Source organism: Lates calcarifer, linkage group LG8 (assembly GCF_001640805.2).
Source record: "Lates calcarifer isolate ASB-BC8 linkage group LG8, TLL_Latcal_v3, whole genome shotgun sequence".
In the NCBI taxonomy this organism is placed as follows: Eukaryota; Metazoa; Chordata; class Actinopteri; family Centropomidae; genus Lates; species Lates calcarifer.
The window spans coordinates 23,073,486-23,095,011 of NC_066840.1; the positions used below are offsets into that span (position 1 = coordinate 23,073,486).

Consider the following 21,526-nt stretch of genomic DNA (forward strand, 5'->3'; position numbering starts at 1 on the left):
GTGTGGCATCATCATATGAAAGAAGCAGAGTTCTGTTTTTGTTTTTTATTTAATAAGCTGGTTCATAAATTATCGCACATAAAAGATTCTTTTCAATAGTTACAAAGTGGATAGCAACTCGAGTTAGCGCCCGGAGAAACAAAATAAAACAAACAAATGAGGGTAAGATTGTTGACAGTTGGGGCCTTTTGTTTTGTCTGAGCTCGACAAAATCAGTTCATAAAGCGGAGCAGAGAAGAGGGAGCCGACGGGAGGCTTTTTTTTCTTTTTCTTTTTCCAAACAACGTCCAACCACTTGTTGAAATAATGTTCCCGGTCGTCGTCTATCCTCGGACTAGCAGCAAACAAAACGGTGACATGCGTGTTTCAAAGCACATGCCGAAAAGCAACAGAAGGAATGCATGTTTCTGTTCTCCAGTGTATTCAAAATGGTCTTAACGATCAAACTGAGGGAGTGACGGGAAGGGAATAATTTATAAAATAAAAAAAGACAGCACTAGCTACATGTGAGGCTCACGGAAACAAATTAAACTAAAAAACGTACTGAAGTGGCATCTTCTTGGCTCGACTTTCTCTCCCCCCTCCCTTTTCTCATGAGTGATGGATCTGACGAGAGGCTAAACGGGGTTTGACCGTGGTTCGGAGGCAGCGAGGAGACGCTGGAGGAGCGTTTTCAATAATTCATTTTCACATGTAACAAATCCCTGTTTCCTTCATTCATTCATTTATTCATTTACTCCCATAATCCTTTATTCTTTTCTACAACTATCACCCTCCCTTCCTCCCCTTCTGATGGTCAAATCACAGATGACCGAGGAGCTTCGAGGGTTGATTTGTTTAATAAGACGGGTTTAAAAGGAAGGGGAGGTGACCAACCTTCGCTAAAACTGGTTCTGAGGACGCGATGGGTGTCCGTCATTGGCTAACGCTAGTTTTCGCTCTACGAGGCTGTGAATCCGTCCTCGCACTCGGTCTGAGTGTCTCTCAGTGTGATGGGAGCCTACTTGGACATTTGCAGCTGAACGTGCTGCAGGAACTCGTGGTAGGACAAAGCCGACTCGGACCGATCCTCCACCAGGTGCTGGAAGAAAGTGGCTTTAGCCGAAGCATCGTCCCTGAGGGAGAAGAAGAGAGAAGCTTTCAGCAGGTTGGCAACAAAGCTTATGAGACAAAGCTTAAGTTAGCTCACTTAGGAAGAGGTAATAGTATTGTAATTCAGTTTAACAGCAACATTTAAAGAGCAAATAAAAGGATAACGCCTTTAAATTGCTCTAAAGTCTGGTAGCTGTTTTATCAATACCAAACTCCATTGACAAAACCAGTAATTTTACCTCACAGCACACAGCAGCTGCTAATCTACTTCTGCCTCAATCTGTTACTGTATTTGTGTTGCTGTGTGACTTTCAGCAGTGGAAGAAGCAGTCTGATCCTTTATCTGAGTAAAAGCACCACAAAACAACACAAACAAACTAACCAACTGAGGCAGAAGTAGGTTAGTGACTCCCGTGTTCTGTGAGGTAAAATCACCGTTTTTGTCAATGGAGTTTGGTGGCTTTGAGACATCACTGTTGGGCATAGTTCCAGGTGCAACAGAGGACACTTGTGATCGGTGATCACATGCGCTGTCTATTCACCAGTCAGTCCATTTGTACTGCCATTAGCCCTCCTCTGCAGCAACACTGTGGCGTAAACTTGTGGTTGAGCAACAATGCTGTGCCCCAAAGAGGAGGAGAGAGAGGAAATAGAAACAATGCGTTCCCTGTGGAAGCCTTTACCACCGCTGTCAAATCAGTGACCTCACGGCTTACTATGTGTTTACACTGGAAATAGTTTTCTGTCAACCTCAGGCCGATCTCTGCCGGGAGACGGTTTCCACTTTAACACGAAACTGGTCACACCCCGTTTCTGTTCAGTGCCCGGGCTGAGAGGAGCTCGCTGGAAATGTGAGGAAGTTTTTCAGAAAGCTGGCACGAACAACTGCAGCGCTGTCAATAGATCATCATCAGCAGGTTTTTATTAAATTTATCCTAATTCACAAATTTACTTTAATTATTACTCCTCAGCCCAAAGCCTGAAGCCCTCCTGCCTTAGAGATACCACTACAGGCTGACTGTGACCTCTGACCTCTACATGCTGCAATTTGTGCTTCTGATAAATATTATATTTTATGGATATTTAGGTAACCTGACGGCCTTTAACGTAAAACATTTTGGGTTTATATTTATTCTAGATGTGGTGAAGAACAGAGGGCAATGTGTGGTCCAAAAAAATGTTGTTTTCCTTCTCTCCCAAAGATATGATGTTTTCTTCTTTCTAATGAACTTCAGTCTCAGAGATATCGCTAAAATAATGTGCCAACCAACGCCTAGACCTTCCTGTTTCTTGCAGCTTCAACAGCTTGAGATAAAGGAAGTGAAACTCCTGTTGCTGTTAGAGTGATTTCAGGTCACTGTTGAGAACACACAGAAGGTTTTCAGTTGGTAGAGGTGGAAAAGTTGGCGTATTGATAATGAAATCTGGACGGAAACCTGCCTCATGGCTCTCTCACACTTTCTAAAACCCAGCATCTGGATAAGAGAAGATGCTCTAAGTGTTAGTCGATCCAGATGTGCAGCAGTGCTTACTTGACTACGTGTATTGTCGAGCTGAACGCTCTGTTGTCCTGCAGCCAGTCGAGGAACGCTCGCACCCTCTCGGACAGAGGAGTCTCCAGCTCGGGAATGTGACTCTGGGATTCATAGAGAAACAGAACGAGAACCAAAAAACAAAAAAACATCAACAACTTTGTTTTCACTGCTGCGTGTTTCAGATAGGAAACAGATAACGTGGCTAACAGAAACATGCCTGTGGTTTGACGTGGGGGTTTTTGTTGGTGGCTCTGGGGCTCTGCATTGACCCCTTTGTAGAAAAATAAAATAAACAGCATGAACAAGTGCTGACAGTTGCTGTTTCTTCTGGGTGTTGCCATCTCGCCCACAGCGTGGTAATGACAGAGCTTTCTAGGTAGCTGCACGGTTTGTGAAAAAGCTACGCCAGCAAATCTAGCTTTTTGCTGCATGTGTTATTTTTTTTTCTAACAATACAAACAGAAACGCAGCGATTTCTTACTGTGAAGTAAAACTGTGACTCATTTTCAGAGGAACATGGACAATACATGCAGCAGCTGGGCGGCTCAGGATGTAAAACAATTAACAGTTACAGCTAATTTCCTCCCTGAATATAAAAGCATCATTTTAAACTTGAACAGAAAGCTGCTCGTTTGTCTCACTGACCATGTTGGGGGGGACTGAAGCGTAGTTGGGGCAGCCCAGAACGTCTCGTATGAACATCTCGTTGCAGCATTTTCCGATCCACAGGTAAAACACCTGCAGACACAAACAGAGAGCAGCGTCAGCACAAGAGCATCACATTTTCCTGACACAGGTAAAAAAGGTCCTATGTTTTGTATATTTTCATTATCATGGTTTTCTCACTGAAAAAATGCTTAAACTGATTATTTGATTATCAAAATTGTTGACAATTTATATTTGTTCTCAAATTAAATCGACTAATAGTCGCAGCTGTGTGTGCAACAATCAAAGCTTAATGCTCAGAAAAGAGTTTAAAAAATGACTGATGGATACATGTGAAGGATGTTTGGCGTATTTCTGCAGAATCACAACAAAACCACATAACGCTGTTTTCAAAAACCTTCAACTACCTTCCAGGGATAACTGACATTTAACACTGATGCCTGGTGCCTCTGAATTAAATTCTTCTCTGTCATAAAAACTACAATGATTCAGTTTGATGTCTGTGTTTTAATGGCTGGGGTAGGAAAACCTCCTTAAATTAAATGACATGACATCAAATGCAGCTAAAACTGGATGCTGTGATGCTGTTGTTGTTGTTGTTGTTGCTATGGTGAGACAAAAGGAGACAAGAGATGCAAAAAAAGGATTAGCTAATCTTAAACGCCTCCTACTGTACTTGCCTTTAATTCACTTACACGATTTTACAAATAAGGAGAAATTAACTTCACCTCCAAAGCTCCAGACTCTGAGGAGAAACCTTGAAACTCCACTCTTCTGTAGAGCACTTCATGAATAAATAACACTGAAAGCTTACGTTGCCACAGTCCATGAGGAAAGCTCCATCTCTGCTCAGCCTCTCCGCAGACAGGTGGAGCAGATGAGGTTGTGGAACCACTGTGTCGTTCAGATGGAGCGCCCCCTGCAGGTCACACAGACAGAACACGCAGCTCTGTAACCAACTACTTCTATTAAAGCTCATGCAGATTAGTATTTCTTTATTCTTTACTCAACTACAACTCAGAGATAAATACTGTAAAACTTTCTATTCTACTTTCTGTGTCTGTCACTTTAATTAACCAACTCTTCATCATTTAACTCGGCCTCGTCCCACCTGGTCTGACATGTTGTCCATCCTGTACAGGTCGGGATGAACCATCCTCATCAGCTGCTGCAGCGGCTGCGTCTTGAACTCGCACATGGCGAAGACCCGCTCGTCCAGCCGCGTGCTGGTGCCCGTCCGCAACGCTTTCTGGAACGAAAATACAGACGCTTTCATGTCTGTACGAATTCATTTGAAGGTCTAGTGATAGAATTTATTAATGAACCTGTTGAAGTTCCAGCCTTTTTGCTGCTCTAAAGAGTAGAACTCTTACTAATAAAACAAATCCTTATATTCTAATAGAGGTGGATTAAACAGGCTACATTAAAAATAACAGACAAGAAATCAAGTTCTAACAGGTTTTAACATTTCAGCTTTTCATCACCGAGAATAACAGGGCGTAGATGATGTAGTTTAATTTAATTTTATTGTTTCCAAGCATTATTTATTTTTGTTCTCTCTGTTCATGGAATCATGAAAGGTTTTTAGGGTGTGCACTAATGTGACCAATTGGGGTATTTGTCTCAGATGACGAAAAGGGTGTGAGCTTGTGTCTGAATGTGGACACACCCTGAATGTGTGAAAGGACAAGTCCTGGGTGGATGAATACAGTCAGTGACTGTGCAGGGAGTCTGTATGTTATTAGTGTGTGTACAGGACATTTTGTACTTCAGGTGCAGGGTGTTTTTAGGATGTGTAGAGATGATGTAAATGCAGCTCTTTATTAAAAAAATGCAGTAATGTAACTGTGTGTTTATACACAACTTCACACCTTTTCGTGTGTGTGTGGCTGTGTGAGAGTAAAGCCTGTAATTAACCCATGTAAGAACTATGTTTGTGTGTCTTTACGCGCTGCTTCCCTGAGAAGCAGCCACACCTGTTTGAGCAGAGCCAGGATGTAGAGCGGGAACAGACGCATGGAGGCGGGGACGACGAGGCCGGACTGCTGCAGGTTCGACACGTTGCTCTTGTAGGCGGTCACCAAGTCCACCACCGCGTTCACCAGGGCGTCCCGAGCGTCTGACAAGTTGGACGATATCGACCGGTCGATGGCTGGAATAAGAAAGTAGAAAACAACGGGATGAAGAGGAGAAGTCCTGGCCAGTTTCATTATTTTACTAAACAGGTCGTTTGCTTTAAATTCCTGAGAAATTTCAAACCTTACAAAAGGTTTCATTTAAGCCTATTTCTAACCGGCAGTAGTTTTAATCAGTTCTGAAAACAAAGTTTACACACATTACTTCATGGAAATAAAACGATTCGCTGACTAGAAGCTGGGTCAGCCTGAAACGTTCAGCGTTTTTGTGAATTTCACGACAATACAATAAAAAAAAAGGACCTGGATGGTAACAAATGATTTATTTTATGTACTCAACAGTGAATCGCAGACATTTAAACTTTCTACGTCAGAGCAACGTACCTAAAAAGGGAGTGAAATGTAAGTGTTTGTGTTGGAGACTCACCCATGTTGGCTAGCAGACAAGTGATGGCTTGGACGTCAGCGCCAGCGTACACGTCGCTCAGCTGGTTGACGACCGGCAGACACAGAGTGTGAACTCGGATGCGTCTCTTTCCTACAGGGAAAGTCAGAGACAGTGACACAGCAGTTTGTTTGTTTGGAAATCTGAGAGACAACGCAAGAGATTTAAACAAAGAAAAGAACTGGAAACGAACAAATCACATGAGCTAACAGGGGCTGAATGGACCATAAAAATCAATTTGTAAACTGCAGTGAAGACACTTCCTCATGATCCTCGCAGTGATTGAAGTGTGTGAGTTTGTGTACCTTTATTGGAGGTGTAGAGCAGAGCAGCCTGGAAGCAGGCCAGAGATGAGTCTGCCAGAGAGTCTTCGATCGACATCTGGACAGCGAAGGCAGAGTCTGGGTTCACATTGGCCAGGGACAGCAGGTCGGTGGAGCGCACAAAGAAGTTACCGTGGAACGTGTGGATGGATAAACCTGAGGGCGACAGGGACAAAAATTATGTTTGAAAATTTTATGTAAAACAAATGGAGAAAACAACCTCAAATGCAAAAAGGGAAACCAGTTGGCAAATGTCTGGAGGGACAGAGTGAGTGAACTCTAACCCAGTTACCTTTAGTGCATCGTATTCTCATAACCGCCTCGAAGCCGATCTTCCTGGTGAGGTAGCGCTCGAGATCCTTTTGGAATTTCTCCAGCTGTGCCGGGTTGTGGATGTAATGAAAGGAGGGGTAGTAAAAGACGCTGCCCGCCGAATACTTGGAGATACAAGCTGGAGAACAGGAGCAGGGGAAAGAAGAGAAGTAGACAACAGAGAGTTCTCAAAGATTTTCTGTCACATTCTCACAAATCTCCTCTAAATGTAGCATAATATTCTGCTAAATTATTGCAATTATTATTGTGTTGTTATTACCTAGCGAGGCGAGGTCGGCGTACTGGGAGCTGAGCAAGAAAAGATCCACCCCGATCTGTTGTCCTGAGCAGTCCAGTGCGAGTTTCTTATAGAAGTCTGTGGCAGGGCCGAGGTGCTGCACTCCCTGAGAAGATACAGAATTATTAGTTATTACTGTTGTGCTTTCTGACCTGCTCAGAAAGTAGAGGAAGAAACTGACAGCAGCAGGTTCAAGGAGAGTTTGTTTTTAATTTAAATGATCACTTTCTTTGAGCTGAGTGTCCTTGGTTTTTTCCAGCCTCACAATCTTCCAGAAAGCGCAGAATCTAAAGAACAGAATATCTATTTTCCCTGAGAAAGAACTGCACATCTGTTCTTGGTTCATTTTATTCATTTGCAGTAACTTCTTGGCAGCTTTTTCAGAGCAAAAATAGAAAGCTGTGTTATGTCTTTAAACTGAAATATGAGATCCAATTGTGATGTTGAGGCTGGTAATAAGAGTGAGCTGTGGCAGGAATATAAATATGACAGTGCTGAAAATGCCAAGGCAATAATTATAAATCCACACAGAGGGGGGAGTGGAAGAGGCCTCGTCTTGCTATATTTCACCTGTCATAAGGTTCAGTTTAGGAGTCATAAATCACAAGGAAGAAAAATGAAATGATAGAACACAAACACTGTGGTTAGAATTTAGCAGCTGCCACCTTTGGAACAAGAAGACAAAACACAGCTGCACAACAAAAAGAGCAGCACCTACAGAAACTCAAGCTTCACCCTCAGTAAACGCCCGTCCTCTCGTCCATACCTTGGTGCTGGAGCGCTGGTTGGGGTCTTCCCTCGACTGCAGCTTTCCAGCGCCCAGCGTGGGCAGCTGGGTCTGGAAAACGGTGACGCGGCCCCCGGTGGGTGACATGAGCTTGAAGGCGGCCTGTAACGCCGGGCCGAGGGCGCTGTGGGTCTCCCTGCTCTGACTGAACATGGCCGGCAGAGAGGTCAGCAGGTCCTTCACCAGCTGGAGGAGAGGAGGAGGAGCGATTGAGGAGACTAAAAACGATCATGTGACAACATCCAGATTTGAATGTAAAGAGGAGACGAGCAGGGAGAGACAGATTCACACAACACCTGTGCAAAACAACTAACAGCCTACCTCTTTGCTCTCCTTTAGGTTCACCATCAGGCTGTCAGTGAGACGGTATGAAGACATCTGCAAGAAGAAAAAGTGACACAAACCAAAGCAGAAAGATTTATCACAACTGTCACAAAATATTCAGAACTGTTCCTATAGCAGAGGCAGGTGAATAATTCATCCTTTCTGCAAATTATTTATTAAAAAAACATAATTTTTGCATCGTTAATTTATCAATTCACCCAAGATGTAATTATGAAACCCACAATCATTTGGATCACAGTTATCTTTTAGATAACACATTTTTCTTAACAGTTCACAAGAAAATTAATATCCACCGAGGTTCTCAGTAAAAAACCACTGTCAATTATCAGTTTCCCCATCAGCTGGTGACAATCTGAGGTGAATTTATCATCCTCTCTTAAATCAGTGTCTTCTCTTATTGTACTTTTAAAATACTCCAATTTATTTGGTACATACTCTGTGTGTGTAAGGAAGCAAATTCTACACATAAGTCTGTTGCATGTTATGTGTAAAATCTGTAAACAAAACAGAGCTGAACTTGAACAGTCGAGTGTCTTATGATGTGAAATCTGAATCATGATTCCTGTCACCGGACGTACCATCTATGTCTGACACCACCAGCATCTGCGGCTGGGAGAGTCCCTCCTGGAGGTTGTAGAAGTGGATGGTGCTGTCGAAGGTGAGGAAGCCCACCCTGGTGCGTGTATCCCCGGGCAACCTGAAGCACAGAACAACCGCGGATTAGACGGAAAACCCAGAGAAAAATATTCCAGAGAATCAGAATATTTTCATCAACTAGCCACGTTATAGTTAAATCAACAACACTCACTTATCCAGGTTCTCAAGAAGTGATTCACAGAAGTACTTCAAGTAACCTGCTTCCACAGCATTGTGAGACACATCGAGGACAAACAGGTAGACCGCCGGCTGAGGAGGTCGCAGCTGAATACGCAAAAACATAGAACAAAAAAAAAAATTAGTGGGGATGTAATGAAAAATGTATGCAAATTCCTGTACACACACAAGCCCTCAGAAGTCATAACTCCAGTACAACACTGCCATCTAGTGGACAAACAATCCTACTACACAAAAAGACCTAAATGCAGATACAATAAAAATTCACTCATCTACAAGAAGAAGTCAAAAGTTTGAGGACAGAGGAGGCGGCTTACCATGTAGTCCGAGGAGGCGATGAACTCCACAGTGGAGTTTTGAACCTCTGGTCTTTTGTGAGGCTCACCATACGACCTGGTGACTGGGTTGTACATAAACTCATCTGGGACTGACCGAGAAAGAATAAAAGTGAGTAAAACTTCTGCAAAACTACGTAGGACACAATATATAAATATAGGATTAGACACAAAAAAAAACCTTTGTACCATCGTTCACCCGGTAGCAGAGGTTACACTTCCACCTGCGCTGGTCCAGGAAGGTGACGAAGGGATTGATGTAGGTGCGACAGGAGCGACAGCGCACTATCGTGTTCGACGTGATCACTGGTAACTGCTGCAGAGGAGGAAAAGAGCGAGAGAAAATGGAGTGACTACTAGGAAAAAAATCTTCCCCCTCCACTCCAAGTTTTGGTCGTCAACCTCTTTTCAATCATGACCTTTTCAAAACATTCCTCTCTTCGTGCCTCGGCAAAACGACTGAAGAGAAGCTTTGTTTCTGTGTCTTAGAAAATGTGGTTGAACAAATCTTTGCAGCTGTCGTCCTTGTCTGACCCACTTCTCTGTCTGCTGATTGTATTCTCAAGGACTTCTCCAGCTGGTGTACCAGGGTCACTGTAGATTTTCAGTACACTTAAAAACCTAACAATTTATCAAACACTGTACTTTTTGACACTTTATCTTTGGGTTTGGGAGATTCAGAGATGTTATTTTGAGTTATTTTGCACTATTTTCTGACACTGAATACACTGAGCAATCGAGAAAATCACGATCAGCGAAAACAAACGCTGTCATTTTATTTAAAAAAACATATTGCTCATAGTTTTTAGTCATCAGTTTCCTTGCCGAGGATGCTCTGACACCGACATGAGCTCAGTATCTGCTTTAAAATTAAAGCAAAACATATTCATACCAAACTGCCAGGCTTTAGAGGTGACTCTGGTGGAAGTGTGGAGGAGAACAAATGTCTGTTTTACATTAAAAAAAACAAATTATCCCAGCTGCAGAGTTGTGTGGTGAGAAACGAGTGTCACAGTGTGAAGCCTGTATCCATGGTGTTACAGTGAAAAGCCTGGGCATTGACAACTGTTGCGTGGTTCCAAGGTTGTGTAGCTGTTTTACTACATGAATATGAATCAAAGTGTTTCTCCGTGTCTTATTTTGTTCAGTGGCTCTGCTACAACACTTCCAACCACTTCCAAACTTTGACAGCCGTTCAGTGCTTAACCTCGTATCCTGGTTTTCATTTTTCACGTGGTATCAGTGCGTCGCTGTTCACTGTCAGTTCACACTCTCGGACACCTCTATAAATACACTCACCTATCTTCCTTCACCTTATCATCGTTTTCCTGCCTGTCCTGCTCTCGCTGCCACTGTCTGATTATTACTACTATTATTAGTGAGCAAACAGAGACTAAGTTTAACACACTAGTCTAGTCTAGTTAGTGAAATAGTACAAGAGCAACAGTCTATAACTTTCACAAGCTGAAAACTGATGAAAATAAAATGAAACAAAACTTTTTTTCAGACAGCACTAGTGATATTAACTCAAAAAATCCCTCTCGGAGCATATTTTATGTTTACTTGTTGTTAAATTATGTTTTAAAGATTCTTTTCAAGTGGAAATGAGTTAAATTCTTAGCAAAACTGAAGATCTGTTCCTACTAACTGTGCATTTCTTTTGGAAAGAATATGGTCAAAGTTAAAAGTCACAAAATATTGGCTGCTTCGATTCAAAAACTCTGCTATTGGCTGTCAAAAAGCACCATTGGTCACAGCCTACAATAACATTTTAAGCTAATTTATCTTCCAGACAGCAAGATCTATCTGAGATAAAAGGTTCTCGTACCTGTAGGTCTCTGAAGGGGTGAAGGAGGAGGCCCAGAGGAAGCCTGGCCTTGTTGAGTAAAGCCTGGGTCTGAGGGATGCTAGTCAGCGTACACCTGAACGTCCTGATCAGCAGAGAAACACAAGGGAAGAAGAATTAGAGAATACATCCACAGACTAGACAATGGCAAGAGTCAGATAAGGAGACAAAAGTAAACACACAGTAAACTTCACTTACTGTGGACTGCAATTGACCTTCTTGAGGTCAGGGGTGAGGTTGGGTTCAGGAGCCTCCAGGGGCCTGGGAGGCAGCAGGTTCCTCTCCTGCAGCAGGTTAACCGGCCTCAGGGCCTCCACCTCCAACTCTGGCACTCCACTCAGCCCCCCCAGGGCCGCAGACAGCTGGGACAGGTTCGGAAAGGGCTGAAAAGAGGGGGAGGAAGAAGAGAGGTAAATAATAACTGGTGGTTTTAAACTGGTTTTGTGTCAATTTATTCTACACTTACATGCAGTTTAACATATCAGGAGTGATGATTAAACCGTTGAAAGTAACTATGTGTAAGATCTATCGGACTCGGACACAGGTTGTTAACATTATCATCTGCTTAGGTGCCACCATAACAGCTCTGAGGTGTTTCTCCAATGGTGGAAACAGTCATTCATAAAGGAAACAGCAGACCTCTGAATTCCCCTGAAGCAATTCAGCGCTGGTTTATTTGCTTTTCATTTGCAAATTAATACGTGAGTCTGTGATAAGAAAACACCAGCCAACACTTCTCAGGAACGGCGGCCTCACCTGGGAGTACTGCTGGTAGCTCGCCTGGCCGTAGAGGTCGTGAGTCGGGGAAGCGTCAGCGTGGGAGGCCGGTCCCTGCCGATAGGCTGGCTGCATGTTGGGGTAACCATAGCTACCATAGGGCTGAGCCTGGTTGGTCATATCATTAGAGGGTGGCATCGAGTCTGGGGAAGAGAGAGTTAGAGGTGGATCACATCACCCTGTCCCTGCAGAAAACTATCTTCCCCCACACCTCCTCTGCAGGCTGAACTCGCTCTAACTTGTTTTAATTTATTCTTAAAGTAGAAAAATATGCTGCAAATATTTTGGCACCTACGCAAGTTTCACACACTCCCCTGTTTGGTTAGTTTCACTTTCAGTCAAGCTGCTGTGCCAACTTGTAAATCTGTTTTCCAATTTCTGTATTTTCCAAAGAAAGGTCACGACTACGTTGAGGTGTATTTACGATCAAGGTGACACCCTGTATGCAAAATGCAATGTGATAGATTTGCTGCTATTAAATTTAATCTTACTAAAGGGAAATATCAAAAATGACGTCACATAAAATGGGTCATCAATAGTGCTAACATTTTTAACTATAAATAAAAATATTGTTTGAGGAAATAACAAACAAGACAGCAGGCCTTGCTAAGCAGATTTGTGACGTGATAAATCAGTGTGTGCCTATTGTTTAGATGTAAAGTAAGTTTATGATGAAGATGTACCTGGATAGCTGCCACCTTCAAGAGAATCATAGCTGTTGGGCACCGGAGACGCACTGCCAGTAGTGGAGGAGGAAGTATCACCACCTAAGAGAGGAAGAGAGAGAGAGAAGATCGAGAATTAAAAACTGAAATTAAAGCAAAAGACTGGATGAGAGCACTGCAAGAGTAAAGAATCAATTTATCCTCGGGGATAGTAAAATAAAAAGAACTGAAAGAAAGGAAAAGAGGGGTTGAAATATAAGAGAGGAAGATTAAAAAAAGGGGGAAGGTCTGAGAGAATGAAAGACAGCGGCTGTAAATGAAGTCGATGAAACTGGGAAGGAAGGATGGTCAAGATGAAAATGAACGGGAGGGAAAAAAGAGAGAAGAACAAAAGATGAAACGTTAAAGAGAATGAAAAGGAGCGTTTTTTTTTTTGTTTGGTTGGCCATGAAGTGTGCTGCGCTCGGACTCCCTGCAGGCTCAGAGGAGAAGAGAGGGAGAGAGGAGGCAGAGTGAATACAGGGAGGAAAACACGATGCTTTGAACAAGCAAGCATACATATGTTTGGTGGGGAGCACAGGCCTCTGAGGACCGAAAATATGGAGCGAACCGAGATAAAACATGGAGGATATAAATACGAGAAAGGCAGAAGATTATAGAGATTATATCATCAACTCTAAATTGGTGTCACTCAGTCTTTGATTCACTGTTACTGATTTCCCCACAGTCTATGATCGTTATTCACACTCTCTCCTCTCCTCTTTAACAGTTTCTCTCTTCTGTATTCTCTACTGCACCTTTATAAACTTTTCTTTTTCTCTCGAAGGAAGAAATGCCAAGAAAAGTGGCAAACACCCAGCGAAAGGTGGGAAGAAGACGACTGCTAGCTTCTTTTTAGATTATTTGATTGTGCTTTTGTAAATCTGAGGGGTTGTGGAATGATTAATTGTTACTGCAAAACCAGAAAAATGTAAAGTAGCTGAAACTGGAAATATATAAAATCAAGTACATGTGCCTAAAATCTAATCTACTAAATAAATGCACTTTCCTCTTTAATCTGCAGAAGGAAAGTGAGACAGAGGAAAGAAATGGAAGCAGTGCATCAGCAGCCATTACTCAAAACTCAATAAGTCCAGTCGATAGAGTATAATTAGTGGCCTATGATGCATTCCATTAAATCACAACACCCGCAGTTCAAATCCAGCCTGCGTTGCATGTCCATCCCACTACCTCTCTCTGCCCTCACATTTCCTGTCTGATTTGTTTCTGTACCGGATGAAACAAAAACAAAATGCTCAAACAATAATCTCAATGAAAAAAATAATATTAAAAAATATATATATATATATGTATTATGGTTGCTATTGCAGCCAATAATTTTCCTCTCATGCCCAATAATGAATCATTTTTTCCAGAAGGATTACAAGGGTAAAATATTTGAATGAACCCATTAATCTATGTGGGCCAAAGGGAGGGATGAACAACAGCAAACCAAGACACGACAGGCCTGTGGCTGAGAGCCCATTGGACAGGACAGGATCCAATTATGTCCGACTAAATCAGACTAACAGACTACTGGATTATCTCTGGAAGAAGAGGAGGAGGAGGAGGAGGAGACCAGGACAGCTAAGCCTTCTTCCTCTTCCTCCACAATTCCACTGACACCTCCTCCTCTTCGTCTTGTGCTCTGTTCTGCCAGCTCATAGATCACTACTATCAAGAGTAAAATAAATCTGTTGACAGTGAGTGTTGCCTTGCAGCAGACTCATTCACCAGATTTCCATTTCTTCTTTTTGTTTTCCCTCTAACCCTCATCAGCTAGTCTTAAGATTTCTAGTCACAAGTCCACCTCTCCTGCCCCCAGGCTGCTGCCATCCCTCGTTACTGATAATTAAAGCTCCATTCATACCGTGACTCTGACATCGTCCTCTTTCTAATCTGTCTCTCACAACCGATCTGATCATTCACAATCTGGAGTCTTTCAGTTTTCACCAGGACTACGCAGATATAGCACGACTTACAAGAAGCAACATGTGTTTGAATAATAAACTGCAGCACTGCTACGATAACAAGTGCATTTCATGTCGTTCACTTGAGACAACCAGTGCCGGGGTGACTCAGCAGACTTGGCAAAGACGCAACAAAGACACAGCAGAGAAAACAAAACGCTGTATGTGTCCTGAATGAAACTGTTCAACTCTAGAACGAGCAGGGAAGATGTAATGTCTCTGGTCAGATTTACAGCACTGTACAGAAATAAACAGCAGCACTAGAGTGCTGAAACACTACAACCGATTAATCAAAAATATATAATATTCATTGGATTCAGCTTTTAAAATGTGAGGATTTTCTGCTTTTCTGTGTTTTATATTGCTGTAAACTTAATATATGTGGGTCTAAGAGTGTTGGTCAGACAAAACTAACAATTTAAAAGATGTCACCTTCAACTTTTGGAAATTCTGACAGGTATTTTTTGCTATTTTCCAACTTTTTAATATAATTTTTCATATTAAAAATAACCAGTAGACTAACTGATGATGAAAGTAATCATTAGTTGCACCTGTAAATGATACGTAAAGTATTCATAACAAAAATTACACTGTAATTTATGCTAGCCGTGTTCATTTTGTTACCAATATTGTGTTGTTTTTCCTGAATTCATTTTTTTTAGGGTTAGTAAATTGAATCAGGGACGAAATATTAGAATTTACTCTAAATACAAAAGAAGGACTGAGAAGCCTTGATTGTAAATTGACAAAAACAAATAATAACTCAAGGTTTACTTGACTAAAATCGCTGTGGTTGCCCACTAGGACAGAGCGATAATGCAGTATTATGATTTATGCATTTATTATCATCATTTATAGTATCACAGGATCATACTGTGTCAAAATGATCATTTTCAAGCAAACTGTAGTTACTGAAAGAGTTTTGTCTGAAGTAATGTACAACCACGGAACCAAAGCTGATCAGAAGGAGAAAAATATCTAGGTTAATAGCATGACATCTAGAAATCAACAACTGGTATTTTGTTGCAGCAGATGACCTGTAACACCGCTGGAGAAAATGCTGAAAGCTAAAACAAATTTCTGTTTTAATTAAGTGATGTGCTAATGAGTGCAAGCGATGCTGACAAAATCTTCGCCTGTGCTCTCTCGTGGGGAGCAAGCGAGTCAGCAAACACATACACAGAGCGGCTGCACCTGGCGACAGGGGAGTGGTTATATTTAAAAACCTGTTAACCTCTGGCTGATGACACAGCTCCTGAGGGGACAGTCATTCTGCAGAACACCTGAGCCATACATAACATGCAAATGTATGAGTCTGTTAAAAGCACAGTGCTGTATTATGAGAGCCAGATATTTAAGGAGTGGAAGAAGTTACTTTTTCTACATAAAATATTCTAATTCAGTGCCTGCTGAGTCTGTAATGTTAGATTAATTTCTGCAAGATAATTGAAAGTCTTCGAATGCATCTTCCCTTTTAAGCAGAATGAGGAACAGTACATCAAAAGCCTTTATTTAATCAGACATACTGGTAAAGTGCCAACAGGGTCTTCTTCAGGCCAAATAAATGATTAAATAATTTGGCCTCTATGTCTAAAAATTCTGAAAAATGCCCTTAACAGTTTCCGAGGGCCCAAGGTGACATCTTCAAACTGCCGTGAAGCAGGCTGCTACTATCTGAGCAAACCAGCTGTGAGACGACTGCAACTAAGGACACAACCTATTGATTTTTTTTTTTTTTGCCTCACCAGTGACCACAAGTTGGGCGAGTGTTGGTAACTGGAGGTGCACTACAGGCGAAGGATCATATCCCAGAGATTACTGAGCGAGAGTGAGCTAGACAGCGTGCAAGGAGCGACACCTTCCACTGCATGACAATTAGAAAGGCAGAACATGGCTGAACGCTTATAGGACGAAATGCTAACCTACTTACCTGTCTACCTTTCTGAGAGAGAACATTTCATGTCAGTTTTAAACGATGGAGAAACAGAGTAGGGTTTAAAGGATGAATTCAGCATTTAAGTGCGAGCACTGACGACCGTAGGGGAGATGGTGAGCGACAGGTTGAACTTTGGAAGGTTGTTTGTTGAGGAGGCAACAGGAAGGAGAGGGAAAAATCTGATTAGCCAATTAGAAAAGGGGAAGGTACGAAGGACAAAGGACGATGAGTGGAAAACTGATTAAGAGTGTTGGTGGGTGGAGCAGGAGTGACACAGAACAGGAGAGCGGCGGAGATCAAAAGTGATGGAAACAGACAAATCAGGTGTATTTAAAGACAGTTTAGGGGCAGGGCAAAGAGGGATGGATGGAGCTGTACAAGAGAGGTTATTGAGGGGAGGTAAAAGCTAAAGCAGACCTGCTTCCTCATCCTCCTCCTCCTCATCATCATCATCATCAGAGCTGGATGACGAGGGGGCTGCTGCTGGGCCTGAGGTGGCGGCAGAGGCAGAGCTAGCTCCACTATTAGCAACATATCCATACTGCATGCCTGTTGGAAGGGGGGGGAGTGGGAGAGGTACATAAGAAAACTGTCAGGACCGGGAGATTAAATGCAGACGGGACGGCGGTGATCATGCAGTAAACTTTATTCCGAGTGATTTGTGTAAGAGTGTGTGTGTGTGGTCTGTTGAAGCAATAACACAAACGTTCTACTACCCTGAGGACCACACAGAGGACAGAGTTTTTGATCTTTGTTTTCTGTGCACGACGTTTACAGCCTCTTGAGCAAATTTTAAATAGGACAAGATATTTTGAAATTTGTGGCGATGAAAGAAGGTTTCACAATAAGTCATGTTGTTTAGGCATGTTTTAACCTTAATGAGTAACTCCAGCATTTTTGAACCTTGGGATTATTTTCCCATAATATGTAAGAGCTCTGACAGGCTCAGATTGTTATTATAAGTGTCTGACAGCAGAATGGATAGGATTCCTACAGAAATAACCCTCATTATTTAAGAGTAAGATCATTTCTGTTTAACCGGAAACATGACTATATACTGCTACCAGACTCCATTGACAAAAACTGATAATTGTTACAGAGCAGAAAACAGGGAGTTACTGGATAGTGCTGCCTCTATCTGTTAGTTTATTTAAGTTATTGTGTGACTTTCAGATCTTTTACATAAGTAAACCACATAATAATACAAACAAACTAAGTGATCGAGGCAGATGTATTCCAGCAACTCCTGTACTCTGTGAGGTAAAATAGCTAGTTTTTTTAATGGAGTTTGGTAGTGATATATAATGATGTTTCTGGTTAAACAAAAAGGATCTTACTCTTCTCTGAAGGAATCATACACATAATGTTGTCAGACATGTATAATAACAATCTGAGCCACTTTATTGGACGTACTTCGATGTGGACAAATACCCATTGGATTACACTGCAGCAGCTGTTTGCTTTTTAGACGTTAAATGAGAAACGTGCAAAAAAAAGGTCCAACAGAGGCAACTTAAAACTTACATGTACACACAGTTACGGGTAATGTATGCATCAGATATCTCTTCATGTGTCAACGTGTTTTACGAGCACTTGCAAATTTGTCATTTCCTGTGGGAGTTTATCTCTAAATGTTGTTTTCACAGGCAGAGACTACTCCCAGGCTGTGGATTGCTCAACAAGCTCCACTGTTGTTTTTAAATAACCATCATTTGCTATAGTAATCATAAACACTGCATTCAGTGCTGCAAACCCAGCTAAAAATAACTTGATCACTTGATTAAATACTAAATAACCACTTGAAGAAGTTACAATAACTAAGCGTGCCATTTAATACAGCCTATTATAGAGGTATGCCCTTTGTTTGTCCTGCTATTCTCTTGCTATTGTTACATGTTTTCTGTTGCCTAAGGCTGTTATTGCTGGAACAGAGGAAACAGATTTTTAACCGATTGCACAGAGTGAAAAAAATCGGCAGAAATGTTGTGATTACTGATATACTTTCTCTCTTCATGGTGAGGCTATGCAAAGATTGAAAAACAACTCCTGTTTGCAACCCAAATTATAACTAAATGCAAGTGCAGCTGATGCAAGAGTCCTTTGGTCTAAACCTGCTACAGAGAGTGAAAAAAAAAAAAGTTCAACCAGTCACAACCAAAGTAAACCAGCTGGTGACTCCAACCTGAAACCCTCAAATTTGTGTAAAGGCTCACACCTGCTCATTTGAAAGTGTGCGTGTGCGAGAGATTACGTGTGGTATAAGTACAGCTGTGGGTTCGTTAACCATACACACACACACTTGCAATGTAAACCTAAAGCAGGATTTCAAACATTCAAACTGTACATCTAAACACAGGCTCATGGAAGAATCTGCAGCGGGTAAAACAAAAACCAGAACACAGGGCACAGAGAAAAACAAAAGCTGTTGTGTTTCCGAAAATGAAGTTAAGTTCAAGCACCAAAGTGAAGCAGGTTAGATTATTTTCAACCAAAAGTATGAATATCAAATGAAATGAGAGAGTAACTGCACAAAAGCGGTTTGTCAGCTTCTATCTTTGTACATAGAGAATCACAAATAAAAAAAAAAACATCAACAGTCTGAACGAAGAGTAGCGTTAATGCTGATTTGAGTTTCTGAATCTTGTTATTACCTTGGTGGTGGCCCGGTGAAGAATGGACTGAAGTGGAGGGGGTTCCTGAGGGCGGTCGGTCTGCGTCTGCCCCACCAGCGCTGTGAGTGACCCTGCCGTAGGAGTCATAGCTCTGAGGTGCCTGGTGGCTTTGGTCATAGTGTTGGTGGACTGTGGTCTGGGCTGCAGCAAAAAAAGGGGACATGAAACACTGAGAAAAAAACGTAGGAAGTGTTTGACAAATATCTGATATTTTCACATTAATGTTGGTTTATCCAGGTGAAAAACAGGTTATGCCTTTTAGCCGCGCTACCTGTGCTTCCTTGCCCATTGACCGTTGGCGCCATCTGACTGGGAGGAGCCACGCCATACCCCGGCTGCACTGGTGTCGTCGAGGCTGGCTGAGACGTGCTGTACTGATGAAGGGGTGCACCCATGTGGAGGGGCATGACTCCAGAAGTGGAGGTGCTCTGCGAGGAACTCAGGGTGCCGTACTGGCTACTCCCTGGTGCCGACGGGTACGAAACGATGGGGTAGAGAGGAGCTCCGGGACCACTAGCTGGTGCAGGAACCAAACTAGACTGCTGCTGCTGCTGCTGCTGTTGTTGAGGAGGATGCTGCGCAGGGGGAGCGTGGTACGACTGCTGTCCATAGTAGGATCCTGGAGTGGCGTAGGGTGGATGCTGCTGCTGGAATGGCTGTTGGTTGTACTGGGTGTTTGATGGTGGAGGTGCTGAAGAAGGGAGGGTGGCATATGGCTGAGAAGGAGGGGCAGACCTCGGGGGAGCACTGTACGGGGAGGGTGCTACATGGTGCTGAGCGGGGTGATGGTGCTGCTGCTGCTGCTGCGGCTGATGGTTGTTCTGATAGTAGTTAGCACTGTGGGCACTGTTCGTAATGGGCGCTTTGCTGGGAACAGAAGTGGAGTGGGCAGGGATGGTGGGGTAGCTCTGTTGTTGAGGTGGGGCTCCATAGTAGCTTGTAGGTGGATACATGGATGGGTATGTCTGTGCTGGACCTGGGAAGAGGGAAAATACAAGTTAAAGAGGCTTAATGTCAAATATACAAGTTCAACTTTCACTGAACTTAGTAAAGCCAGTAAGATAAAGATTATTAATAAAAATGCAGAACCATAATTATCATTAGCTACAAGCAACAAGCTTCATCAGCAGATGTTACCTCAGCAGTGAGGGTTAAAATCCAGTTAGCTCTCCACTGAATATACATCCCTCACAGCAACGACAACCACAAACAAAAAGTAGATGATTTCAGTGTATATTTAACTGAGTGGCGGTGTGTTACAGCTGTAATACAAAGAGAACATTATGAAATGATGGTGCGCAATCTGTTACACCGCTATTACCTTGCTAACACTTAGCTAACGTTTTCGGTTAGCTCGGTAGCTAATGCTAGCCGCTATCTCTATTGGGTTTCAGTGTCTGGGTCAGCTATTAAGTTAGCTAGCGTTAGCAACTAACTAGCTTTAGTTGAAACACTTTTTTGCCGAATTAACACATAAAATCAATTTATACTTAATATTACTGTTATAATTAACACCAGAGAGCAATGGTGTGGAAAATTAAAAAAACTCAGCGCCTGACAAACTGTCTGACATCACAGAGCGTTAGCATGCTAATGCTAGCGGGCTGGCTAATCGCATCATCCCGGCCTGTTACCATTCTGATAGGGGGGCGCAGCTCCACCGTTCGGCGTTGAGTTCTGGCTGTAGCTGACGGAGCTGCCCAGGTTTGTGAAACCCGGCGCAGACATCGCTCGGTACTCCCGTCCTTATTCCCACAGATACACGGGTGGGTAAATACACATGAGCGTCACTGTCCAACACCCCCTCCTGAAAATGCGGTAGAGAGGCTGCTGCTGGTCAGTGAAGACCCGGGCAGCCTGGCCAGGTCCGCTCGGCTGAGAGCTGAAGCTTCCAGTCTGGATGTTGAGGAGCTTTACCGACTCCTGGCTCTAGTCTTACCACTCCCCCTAGTGGATGTCTTCTGCAGGTATTTTACCATTCATTTGTTACCAGTTACACCACCTGACAGTATAGGCCTTTTGCATGTTTTCATAATAACGTGTATTTATATAATAATTTTTATTTGTGACTTTCCATGAGTAAAACATGTGCACATATGGACATATGTTTGTTGAACATCTTCACAGTTGTGTGTCATCCTGAGTAAGTCACACAGATGTGCTGCTGCTTGTGGTTTCAAAGCGTTTAAGGAACACCTGCAGCCTCAGTAACCTGCTTTGACAAGAGATTACATCGCTTAGAGAGCACAAGAAAACTGTTGTAAGTTGCATATTTTTTCTGTATTTGTCTGTACACTTTTTGTGCAACATAGCATCAAATTATTCCATTTAAAATTCCATTTAAAATTGTCTGTGAAACCATTATCATTTGGGACAAATGAAGAATACGGAATTAACATAAATAATTGCCAAAGTGGCAATTTAAAAATATAAAATCAAATTTTAACATACACATTTTCACACACTCATGCACACACAAAATAAAAAGTTCAAATCCCATGGAACCGAGTTTTC

The 21,526-nt window shown here is 42.4% G+C and overlaps 1 protein-coding gene across 1 annotated transcript; it reads right to left on the reverse strand.

The window, feature by feature from the left end:
* Positions 1-30: 30 nt before the first annotated feature.
* On the reverse strand, positions 31-20,945 carry sec24b (SEC24 homolog B, COPII coat complex component). Its single transcript, XM_018679620.2, is given in 26 exon segments — positions 31-1,115; positions 2,625-2,728; positions 2,845-2,898; positions 3,273-3,365; positions 4,108-4,212; positions 4,405-4,542; positions 5,270-5,445; positions 5,856-5,966; positions 6,179-6,352; positions 6,489-6,647; positions 6,789-6,912; positions 7,573-7,779; positions 7,915-7,950; positions 7,952-7,971; positions 8,517-8,635; positions 8,747-8,859; positions 9,090-9,199; positions 9,297-9,423; positions 10,936-11,038; positions 11,152-11,336; positions 11,710-11,873; positions 12,414-12,497; positions 16,758-16,889; positions 18,992-19,153; positions 19,284-19,988; positions 20,647-20,945. Coding segments are annotated over 26 exon segments (3,714 nt in total). The 5' UTR covers positions 20,741-20,945; the 3' UTR covers positions 31-1,000.
* Positions 20,946-21,526: the final 581 nt, after the last annotated feature.